This window comes from Rhincodon typus, chromosome 16, assembly GCF_021869965.1.
Source record: "Rhincodon typus isolate 14 chromosome 16, sRhiTyp1.1, whole genome shotgun sequence".
Classification (NCBI taxonomy): domain Eukaryota; kingdom Metazoa; phylum Chordata; class Chondrichthyes; order Orectolobiformes; family Rhincodontidae; genus Rhincodon; species Rhincodon typus.
In genome coordinates this window covers 18,336,649-18,348,842 of record NC_063347.1, presented here as the reverse complement: position 1 = coordinate 18,348,842, position 12,194 = coordinate 18,336,649, and the positions used below count along the sequence as shown (strand labels likewise).

The following is a 12,194-nucleotide window of genomic DNA, read 5'->3' as shown; positions in this document are numbered from 1 at the left end:
TTTTATCCTATACACTTCCACGTTTTGAAGTTTTATCCTATACACTTAAGTCTAAGTCGTCAATATATATCAAGAGAAGCAGGTGTCTCTTAGTGGTGGTCTCAAAGCATACAACTGTGTACCTTTCCACAGTCTGATAAATGATCTTTCGCTACTACTTTGTTCTCTTGTCACTTAAACAATTTTGTATCCATGCTGCCACTCTATTTTCAAGAGTCTTCAATATTGCAGGCAATCCTTGTGCGAAATGATAAACACATGCCGTTACCTCCACAATTTTACACCCCACAGTATCCTTCGATTAAAATCAAACAATCTTGGTGACTTTTCAACTTTAAGTGCTGCCAGCTTTTCTAATAAGCCCTCATTATCATTTTTAGCCTGTACACTCACTCAGCCGACCCTTTGTTCACAAAGACTTGGCAGCGTCATTTTTGATGATAAAGATGGCAAAGTGCTCTTTTTGAGCCTCTGCTTCCGTACGTAAGTATCTCTTTGGTTACGATTCAATTTTATATATTCAACCTGTTGAGTTGCTGACTTGTTCTGTGACATTGCCCATGAAAGGCATCTGGTTGCTGCTTTTAGGATTTGGAAATATTTTCAACTCATATATTGGCTTTAATTTCAACAAGTATTTTGCAGTCCTTTGCACTACTGGCAATGTCAGATTCTTCAGAAACCAACTGTCTCTATGGCAGTTTTCTCTCTATCCTTCAGACAGCATATTCCAAATCATACAAAAATGTTGTAGTTTTGGTTGTTTTTCAAACCACAGTGAAGTCCCCATTTTCTGGTGCCCAAGCACCCAGAATTCTCATGCAACTGGCATTTAGAAAGGCGTCTCCCAACTGCTTGCAGTAGTTCTCCCACAATGCAATATTCCGAGATATTCCCTCTAAACTCTGCCTGTCTATTTAAGTGTCTTCTCCAAGCTAGCATTTCTCATGCAACCAGCAGATTTATAGTTTAGATATTACTTAACTGCTGTAGAAGATTTTTGGATTTTCTTTTATCTTAATTGTCCTTTCTCATGGTCTTTGCCCCTCATGTTTTATTTTCAAGTCCATCCTAAATTTTATATATTCAACCATACCATCTTTATCCTTTTTCCCATCCTTCAGAACTATCAAATACTCTTGGGAATATACAGGACTAAGCCATGGTCAGTTTACAATGATTCCTCTGTGATGGTTATCATGTACTAATTTACCTCTATTTGTGCTAGCAATTCATCCATCTTCTTATAAATTCTGTGTGAATTCAGATAAAGAGCCTTTAATTCCATATTTTCCCACTTTCCCTGAACTGCTGTATATGCCAGTATGTTATGATAGCTTGCTAACTATTGATATGTGATTTTGCCCAGAAAGGCATCTGGTTGCTGCTTTTAGGATTTGGAAATATTTTCAATTCATATAGAGGCTTTAATATCAACAAGCATTTTGCTGTCCTTTTGCACCATTGGCAATGTCAAATTCTTTTCTTCAGAAACCAACAAATTTGTTTTCTTTGTTCAACTTGCACACCATAGTGAAAATAAAAGCCAGCAGATATCACTGATTGAATTTTGAATATAGCAGGTTTAATATATTAATGTATATTAATTATGGATTTTTAAAAATTCTTTTACAGGATGTAGGAGTGCTAGCAAGGCCACCATTTGTTGTCCAACCCTATTTACCCTGGACCTAAGTGACTTGTTAGGGCATTTAAGAATTCACCATATTACTGTGGGTCTGGTTTTACATCTGGCCGGGCCAGGTAAGCATGTTAGATTTTCTTCGCGAAAGGATGTTAGTGAGCTAGATAGGTTTTACAACAATCGATGATCATGATCATGATTGCCACAACTGAGATTAGCTTTAAGTTCCATATTTATTCCTTGAATTTAAATTTTGGCAGCTACCATGGTGACGTTTGAACCCATGTCCCAAGAGCATGAGTCTGCGCCTCTGATCATGACACTCTGGTACAAGATGTCATTCAAGTGAGATTGGAGCAAAACACATGTAGTGTATTTGAAGACAGTATAGTTGAAGATGTCATTTACTGTTCTCTGCAGCTGAGAGCATGAGTCCTGAAGGCTGTGTTGCCTTTCTATTTCCAAGGTTAAGGACATCGCTTTAGGACTGCAAAGAAATTTGGAATCAGAAGGGAAAATTTCAGTTTTCATGGCGCAGGTGAGTACCAACAGCTACAGTAGAACTAAGAAAGAGGTTGGCGGAAATAGTATGAGCAACTTGGGACTAAATTAAAAGGTAGCAACACAAAAATAACAATCTCTGAATTACTACCTTAGCCATGAGCAAATTGACCTAGATTAGGTAGTATCAGAGAGTTGAATTAGGAGATATGGGTTTTGATTCCTGGGATGCTGGCACTATTGCTAGAGAAAGAGGAAGTTGTACCGTTTGGGCTGCCTTCACCTGAACTGTGACCAGTGTGCTTGTCATCTTGGCCTGTAGAGACAATTCAAGGTAGAAAGTGGGGGCCAGAGTTCAGGTGAAGGGATATTTGGAAATGTAAAAGAGAAAGGCAATAGTACAAGGTAATGATGTAGATAGGGATAGTTAGAATGTGACAAAAAAGCACAGTACATACCAGCATTTAGGGTAGATCAGGGAAAGTGGGAAAATGCAGAATGAAAGGCTTTTTACCTGAACTCACACAGGATAAGGTAAATTGGTATGTTATGATAACCATCAGAGAGCGATGGTTGTAAAATGACCATGGCTTATTCCTGTATATTCAAGAGTATTTGACATTTCTGAAGGATGGGAAAAAGGATTAAAGATGGTATGGTTTATTAATAAAGGTTGAGATTGGTACAGTAATTAGAAATGATCTTGGTCCAGAAAATCAAAATGTTCAGTTAGTTTAGATGGAGATGTGAAATTGCAAAGGAAAGAAGTCGCTGGTGGCAAATGTTCCCAGGTCCCTTGACAGTAGCTGCACAATAGAACAGAGTCCAGATCAGAAAATAATGGGGCTTATGAGAAAATTACTTCAGTATTATTGGGAGACTAATGTTCATTTAGAGTGGACAAATCAAATTGCGCAAAAATAGTTTGTAGGATGACTTTTGAATGTATTTGAAACAATTTCTCAGAATAAAATATAACACCAACCAAAGAATAGACTATTTTAAACCTGGTATTTCGTTATGGCACAGGCTTAATAAATGACCCTGGAATAAAATATGTTCTGGATAGAGATCATAACATGGTAATTTTCACATTCGGTTTGAAGGTGAGAAACTTTAATTTGAAAGGCAATTACAAGGGAATGAAGACAGAGTTGTCTAATGTGAAATTTGGTTAAAAGATAAGACTGATGAGAAGCAGAGGCAGGCATTTTCAAGATATTTCGTAACTCTCAATGAAGATAAAATCTATTGTGAAAGAAAGATATGATACCCAACGCAAACTAAGCTTAAGAGTGGTGTAAAATTGAAAGAAAAGAAGTACCATGCTGCAAAGATTAGTGCTAAGTCAAAAGATGACTTAACAAAAGTAACAACGTGGGAGAAGTTGTGTTATGAGAGAAAACTAGCAAAAAATACGAGATAAACAATGAAAACTTCTAAACAAATATGAGGAAAAAGACTAGCAACAGTGAGCATTGGACTTCTTAAAGAATGAAATTTAACTAATTATGGGGAAAATGTTGACAAGGATGTTATGTTGGTCTTCAAAATAGAAGACATGAAAAGCATTCTGAGGATTGTAGAAAAGCTGAGAGCAAAAGCGAGAAAGGAACTTAAAACAATCTTGATCTCCAGTGAAAAAGTTCTAAGAAATGAGACTAAAAGCTGACAGGTTCCCTGGTCCTAATAACCTGCATCCTAGGGTCTCTAAGGAATTGGCTGCAGAGATGGTGGGTGGTCAGAATCTTTCAAAAGCAGATAGGTTCTGGAAAAGTCCCAGCAGATAAGGAGATCACAAGTGTAACGTCACTATTCAAGAAAAGTTGGAGACACAAATCAGGAACCTATAAGATTGTTATGATCTGTCATTGAGAAAATTCATTATTAAGTACAGTAACAATGGGACATTTAGAAAATCAATGCAAACAGACAGAGTTGGCACAGTTTTGTGAAATGGAAATCATGATTTACAATTTTATTGCTGTTGTTTAAAGTTTGATAAAAGAAGTAATTAGATGTTGTGTAGTTGGATTTGTAAGAGACATTTAATGTGGTGTTACACAAAGAAAGGTTCATGTTCTTGGGGTTGATAGATTAATGTGGATAGGGGATTGGCTAATTAGCTGGAAACTGAGTCAAGAAAATTTTCAGGTTGCCAGTCTGTAAATAGTGGAATGCCACATTGAGTACTGTAGTCTTTCAACCACTTACGATTTATCATTAATGACTTGTGTTGGCTCATGGAAGTCTGCTGCTTTGCTTCACCGTGCCCCCGCCCTGACCCTGGCCTGATAAGAGTGGTACCTCTCAAGTTATATTCCCACTTGTCTCCTAATATACAAGTATGCTTATGGTCATTCTTTATTACTATTTTGTGGTAGTTGGTTAACTCAGTTGGCTCGAGTTTGTTGCAGAATGATGCTGTTCCCCAAGCTTGCAAAGTGCAGCCCCTCAAGTTACATATAACCAATTGTCTCTCTTTAATGCAGGGAAATGCATATGGCTCGTAGACTCCGTGGCAAAGTACCTAACTATTTGGATGAAGGGTCTGACTGTCTCGTCACATTTTTTATTTCTTTAAGCACGTTCCACATGCTAGCTTTCCTGTGCCTAATTGTTTCAGGGAAAATGGTGAGCAGCCTTCTTTTACTGCTATAATCCTTGAGAAGTAGGGATTCAACACAATGCTTTTAGGAAAGGAGTTTCAGGATTTCTACCCAATGACAATGAAGGAATGGCAATGTAGTTCCACGTCAGGATGGCATGTGGTTTGGAGGTGAACTTGCAGGTTGTGGTGTTCCCTGGCACCAGCTGCCCTTACCCTTCTAAATGGTAAAGGTAATGGGTTTAGATGATGTTGGAAAAGCCTTTGTGAGTTACTGTCGATTTGCTGATAATACAAATGTACTGATCATACAAATATAGATATGAAAGCAAATTGTGAAGGTGATTCGAAGAGTTTGCAGAGTGATGTAGACAGGCAAAATGCATGGACAGAATTCGGCAGATGGAGGAAAGTGTGGGAAAATGTGCAGTTCTCTGCTTTGTCATGAAGTAAGGAAAAACAGAATATTTAAATTTAAATAAGTGGAGAGAGACTGTAAAATGCTAGGGTGCAGAAGGTCCTGGCTGTCCTTGTCCATAAATCATAAATTGTTGGTATGGAGATACAGCAAGTATTTGGAAAGGCAAATCGAATGTTGGCCTTTATTGTATGGTGAATGCAATGTAAAAGTACAGAAGTCTTGCTGTAATAGTACTGGGAAATTGCACTACTGGGTATTGATGAGATTGCACTTGGAGTATTTCTGTACTGTTTAGGCCCCCTTTGTTAATAAGGGACATACTTGCATTACAAGCATTTTGAAAGGATTAATAAGCCTGGCTGCTGAGATGAGGCGTTTGCTTTATAAGGAAAGGTTGGGCAAGGTGGGCCTCAGCACGTGGCATGTAGAAGAACGAGAAGTTATCTAACTCAAATACATAAGATTGTGAGGAAATTTGACAGGGTGTAAGTCTGGATATTTCTCCTCATGGGAACATCTAGAGCCAGGGCAAAAATTTAAAATAAAGGATCTCCCATTTAAGGTGTTGTTGAGAAGAAATTTGCCTCTGAAGAGGGTCAATAGTGTTTAAAATCTTCTTTTCCAGACAGCAATGGAGACTGGATCATTGACTGTATTAAAGTTAAAGCAAGACCAATTTTTGATTGACAAACGAGTCAATTGAAATTGTTGTGAAAAAATGTAAGAACAACAGGGTTGTTGTGGTAGGTAGTTTTAACTTTCCCTATATTGACTGTGACTGGCTTAGTGCCAGGGGCTTGGATAGAGGGAAATTTGTTAGGTTTGTCAAGGACAGTTTTTTTTGAAACAGTAGGTAACTAATCCAACATGGAAGGAATCATACTAGACCTGGGATTGGGAAACAAGCCTGGCCAGGTGATTGAAGTTTCGGTGGGGTGAACATTTTAGGATCCGTGACCATAATTCTATAAGGTTTAAGTTATTTATGGATCAGGACAAGAGTAGTCTTTGGGTGAAAGTATTAAATAGGTAGAAGGCTAACCACGAAAATATTAGGCATGAACTGGGGAATGTAGCTTAAGGGATGCTGTTAGAGAGTAAATACACATTTGGCGTGTGGGAATCTGTTAAAGGCCAGTAGATTAGAGTTCAGGACCAGCATTTCCTGTGAAAATGAAGGATAAGGATGGCAAGATTCAGGAACTTTGGGTGACAAGAGAAATTGAGAGCTTAGTCAGAAAGAAACAGGACGCATATGTAAGGATAAGAAAGAAAACTGAAGACAGACAGAGCTCTCAAATAATACAAAGAAAGCAGGAAAGAACTCGAACAAGGAATTAGGAGGGCTAAAATCAGCTGTGAAATGTCTGGCAAATATGATTAAGGAAAATCTCAAGGTGTTTTATACATGTATAAGGAGGAAGTGGGTAGTTAGGGGAAGTGTAGGTCCATTTAAGGACAAAGGAGAGAATTTATATATTGAGCCAGAGAAAGTGCGTGAGATCTTTCATGAATACTTTGCATCGGTATTCACAAGGGAGAAGGACTTGGTGAATGGTGAGTCCTGGAAGGGTATGCTGATATTCTAGGACATGTCCTTATAAAAAAAGGAGGTTGTGTTAGCTGTTTTGAAAGCATTAAGGTCGACAAGTCCCCAGGACCTGATAGGACTATTCCAGAATGCTGAGGGAGTCAGATGAGTAATTGTTGGAACCTTGTACGAAAACTATCTTTCTTCTTTAGTCAGAGGACTGGAGAATAGCCAACGTTGGCCGTTTGTTTAAGAAGGGCAACGGGGATAATCTGGGAAATTACAGGCTGGTGAACCTCACGCCAGTGGTAGGGAAATTACTGGAGAAGATTCTTAGGCTTAGGATTTACTCACATTTGGAATAATATCGGTTTATTAGCGATAAGCAGCATGGCTTTGTGTGGAGAAGGTTGTGTCCCACAAACTTGATTGAGGAAATGACAAAGTTGATTGATGAGGGCAGGGCCATGGATCTTGACTCTATGGACTTTAGCAATGCCTTTGACAAGACATCATGGTAGGCTGATACAAAAAGTGAAGTCACATAGGATCTGTGGTGAGCTGGTAAGATGGACACAATCTGGCTTAGTCATAGAAGACAGATAGTAGTGGTGGAAGGGTGCTTTTCAGATTGGAGATCTGTGACCAGTGGCATTCGGCAGAGGTCACTGCTGGGACCCCTGTTGTTGGCAATATATATATGACTTCAAGGAGAATTTAGATGGTTTGATTAAAAAGTTTTCAGATGACACAAAGATTGGGGGAAGCTGCAGATAGTGAGGTAGATTGCCAGCAGATATAGCAAGATATAGATAGGCCGGAGACCTTGGTGGAGAAATAGCAGATTGCGTTCAATCCAGACAAATGCAAGGTGATGCATTTTGGAAGATCTAATGCAGGAAGGAATTATACAGTAAATGGCATTACCCTTAATATCATCAACGTACAGAGGGATCTAGCCATACAGCTCCATGGTTCCCTGAAGGTGGCAACATGATGGATAAAGTGGTCAAGGAAACATATGGCATGCTTGCCTTCATTGTTCAGGGCATAGAGTATAAAAATTGGCAAGTCACATTGCAACTGTATAGAATTATAGTTAGGCCACATTTGGGATATTGTGTACAGTTCTGGTTGTCACACTATCAGAAGAATGTGGAGGGTTTGGACAGGGTATGGAAATGGTTTACAAGGATGTTGCCTGGTTCAGAGGGTATTAGCTATGAGGAGAGATTGGACAAACTTAATTTGTTTTCACTTGAATGTTGAAAGATGAATGACGACCTGATTGAAGTTAATAAAATTATGAGAGGTATATATAGAATGCATAGTCAGAATCTTTTCACTCGGGTAGAAAAGTCAATTACATGGGGACATAGGTTTAGGGTAAAGGGCAGTAAGGTTAAGGGAGTTGAAAGTGCTGTCACAGGTAGACAGGGTGGTGAAGAAAGCGTTTGATACACTTGCCTTCATCAATCAGGGCATTGATTATCGGAGTTGGGACGTCATGTTCTATCTGTATAAGACATTAGTGAGGCCACATTTGGAATAGTGCATACAATTTTGGTCACCTCGCTATAGGAAGGATGTTATTAAGCTGGAAAGGATGCAAAAAAGATTTACAAAGATGCTATCAGGACTAGAGGGTTTGAGTTATAAGCAGAGGCTGGATAGGCTTGGACTTGTTTCCTTGGAGAGTAGGAGGCTGAGGAGTCACCTTATAAAAGCTTATAAAATCATGAGGGGTGTAGATAAGGTACCTTGAGAGGTCTTTTCCCCAGGGTAGAGGAGTCCAAAACTAGAGGGTGTTGGTTTAAGGTGAGAGGGGAAAGATTTAAAAGGGCCCTGAGAGACAACTTTTTCATGCAGAGGGTGGTGCGAGAATGGAATGAGCTGCCAGAGGAAGTGGTAGAGGCGAGTACAATTGCAACGTTTAAAAGACATTTGGGTAGATACATATATGGGGAAAGGTTAAAGAGATATGGGCCAAATACAGGTAAATGGAACTAGTTCAGTTTAGAAGACCTGGTCAGCATGGATGAGTTGGGCTAAAGGATCTGTTTCCACGCTGTATGACTCAATGACTTTCTGTGAGAGGAACACTTTTTACACAGAGGGTGGTAAATACCTGGAATGCGCAGCCACAGGAGGTGTGGATGTGGATATGATAGCAACGATAAGAAGGACATCTTGACCGATATATGAATATACAGGGAATAGAGGGATACGGAGAGTGTCGCAGCAAAATGTTTTTACTTAAGAAAGGCATCATGTGTTGGCCTAGTCTTGGTGGATTGAAGGGCCTGTTCATGTGCTGTACTATGCTTTGTTTCTTTTTGTTCTTTGAGTCAAGTGTTATGGCTACAGACAGGGAAAAAGAGTTAAAACCAGTCAGATCAGCCAAGATTTTGTTGAAAAGCAGAGCAGGATTGCGATGCCAAATGGCCTACACAGTTCCAACTTACGATCTTACTGCCAATCAGACATTCTGTCCACAATATTTATGACACGTCAGGGAGGGAGTGGGCTAGCACTGTTCAAGTGTCCTTGGAATATTGAGATGCTGCTAATTGAAAGGCTGGTTTGCTGTCGAGCAAGCGAATTACCCACTGGTAGAATATCATAGTTGTGGACAATCCCCATCACTTCAGAAAGTTTGGTTGGGGTGAGGAGAGGGATCTGCACTCAGAGCATAGCAGCAGGAAGGGTAGCATCAAAGGATTATGGTTTGGTACACTAGTAGTTGCTGGTGTGGGGGAGGAGAGCACAGCAAAGAACACAGGGCAGAAGTGGGCTGATTCAGCATTGCAGGGGAACAGGTTGCAGTCTGACATTGAGATTTTGTAGCTGAATTGAAGGGAAGTGAAATTATTGCATAGCAAGACACATTTAACTTTCTCTTTGTATAAAGTGGCTGTGAATGAATGCACAGAACTGAAAAACAAGACCGAATCCCATGTATTTTCTTTGACTTCAACTACTGCCACAGCAATTTAAGTATAATACCTTAATCACTACACTATCAAGTAACTTAGTAAGAACAAATCTTGCTTATTTTTAAAACTTAATTATGACTTTTAATTACTGAAAATGTAACGTAACATTTCTCATACTTGTAAAGTGGTTATTGTTGAGGTACAGGTGCTCTAGTTGCCTTGAAACGTAGAAGGTTTCAGACAGTTGGTTGTGTCCTAGATTCAGTTCCAATAAATTCGAGAGATTGAACACACCGTATGGTACTTGTTTCAGCTTATTGTATGTCATCCTTAATGAGATGAGGTTTGGAGTTTTTCTGAAGTAATTTTCTGGAATAGATGATATAGAGTTATTTTCAACTGAAAGTTGCAGCAGAGAAGATGGAAGATCTGCTGGCATGGATTTAAGCTTGTTGCTGTGCAGGTTTAACTGTAAGAGACTCTTCATTTTTCCGAGGTAATTTCCCTTAACAGCGCCATCAGGAAGTTTGTTATTGCTCAGATCCAGAATTGTTACGTTAGTTAGTGTACGAAAATTGTCAGCAGGCAGTTTACTAATCTGGTTGAAACCCAAAGTAAGTCTTTGAAGAGTTTTAGGTAGTGGAACTGGAACTTCTTCAAGCTTGTTGTAATCCAAGTTAAGGCCAATCAGATTTTGGAGCTTTCCAAATGCACCTTTGGGTATCTTAGAAGATTTTAATTTATTGTGACTAAGATTAATTTCTTGAAGCAATGTTGCATTGATGAAGGCATTTTCTGGCACACTTTCAATTTCATTGATCTGAAGATACAGATACCGCACATGTGCTGGGATATTGGGCACATATTTGAGTTTTCGATTGTCACAGTACATAGCCAAAGGAAATGATGGTGTGCAACGGCATTCTTGAGCACACTCTCTGGGAAAGAATCTATATAGATCAGACTCTACAGGTGTACGAATACGTCGTTGTCGTGGAGGTGGAGCAAATGGATTATCATAGTTATCTTGACAATGAATGTTTACACTGAAGAAAAGTATTAATATTGGCAGCCCTGTGATGAAGGTCATTCTTGTGGTGATGGTTTTGTCTCTGATGAAATTAAAATGAATGTAAGAAAATAAACCGTAAATCACACAAGAACATTCAGTTGCTATAACAAAATGACCAGTAGCAATGATGTACCCATTAAGTGAAAAAATGGCTAAATTAATTCTTGAACAATTTTGAGGAACCTCCTTTGAAGATGTTTTATGACAAATGATGTAATATCTCTCACATGTCAAACACAAAACACACTTTGCTTTTACACAGAAAAGGGTAAATATTTAATACTTCTGCAGGATTACTCAAAATTAAAGGCTGAATAGTCTCCCCCTTATGTTGCTAAAACCCCTAAGTTTGGCTGTTGATGATTGTATTCAATTGTTTTCTTGATATTTTCAGGCAGTGGTTGGTCTTGCCCTTATTAGATTAATTCAATAAAGCTGTCTCAACCACTGACCACTGTCTCAAAAGTTTGTTACATTCTCAATTTAAGACAATGTCAAACATTGCCTCTGTTATCTGGGAGCTTCCTACTCAGCCTTCTCTGAGTGACCAATCACCAAACTGTCACAGAAGACAATTAAGAGTCTGGATTTGACCAATCAAAAGAAAAGGAAAATGATAATGACATGCTAGTTTAACTGACCAAGTAATTCATAATCACACAGCATCCCATGAAGTTAAAAAAAAGAGACATATAGGTAACTTCCATTTATAGGGAAAACAAGCAAGCTATGCAAGATCCATTATAGCACTACTGGCCTGTTAGATATTTCATATAACTGCTGACTTGACAATGTTTTAAGTGTTCATCAATCATAGCAAACATCTATTCATTAAATCTTTTAATTAGCTGCACAGATTAAACAATTGAATGCTTCTATTGCAGTAGTATCCCTGCCTCTACGCCAGAAGCTCCAGGTTTGAGACCTACTTGCTCCAGAGATGTGTCATAACATAACCAAACAGATTGATTTAAAAGACTTAAATGCATGTTAGTAAATTCACTAAACTGGCTTTCTCAACTTGTGGTATTTAAGCGACACACTCTGGCAATAAATCAGAAATTGCTGGAAAATCTCAGCAAGTCTGACAGCATCCGTGGAGAGAAAGCAGAGTTAACATCTTGGGTCTAGTGACCCTTCGGAACTGATTGTTGCTAGCAAAAGGTTATGCTGAAGAAGGGGTGGGGGAAGAGGGAAGGAGTAAACAATAGGTGGAGATGGAGTCCAGAGAGGGAGAAAAACTGTTGGGCAGTTAAGTGAAATAGGTAGAGGTCAGCCTGAGAGAATCAATAGCTGCTAGTGGGCTCTGTTAGTGGCTAACAATGAGTTGTTTGTGGTAGCAGCCCATGTGATGACATTTGAGCATTGTTGATTCGCAGGGAACCCCAACCCAACCAGAGATAGTAGGAACTGCAGATGCTGGAGAATCCGAGACAACAAGGTGCAGAGCTGGATGAACACAGCAGGCCAAGCAGCATCA

General features: G+C 39.1%; 1 protein-coding gene across 1 annotated transcript in view; it reads right to left on the bottom strand.

Annotated features, from left to right (window-relative positions):
• The window catches only part of omd (osteomodulin), a 25,208-nt gene that overhangs the window by 2,881 nt on the left and 10,133 nt on the right, over positions 1-12,194 (bottom strand). Inside the window, exon 2 of the mRNA XM_048606197.1 lies at positions 9,820-10,754. Coding sequence (XP_048462154.1) covers positions 9,820-10,754 — 935 coding nt within the window. The remainder of the gene's footprint in view (positions 1-9,819; positions 10,755-12,194) is intronic.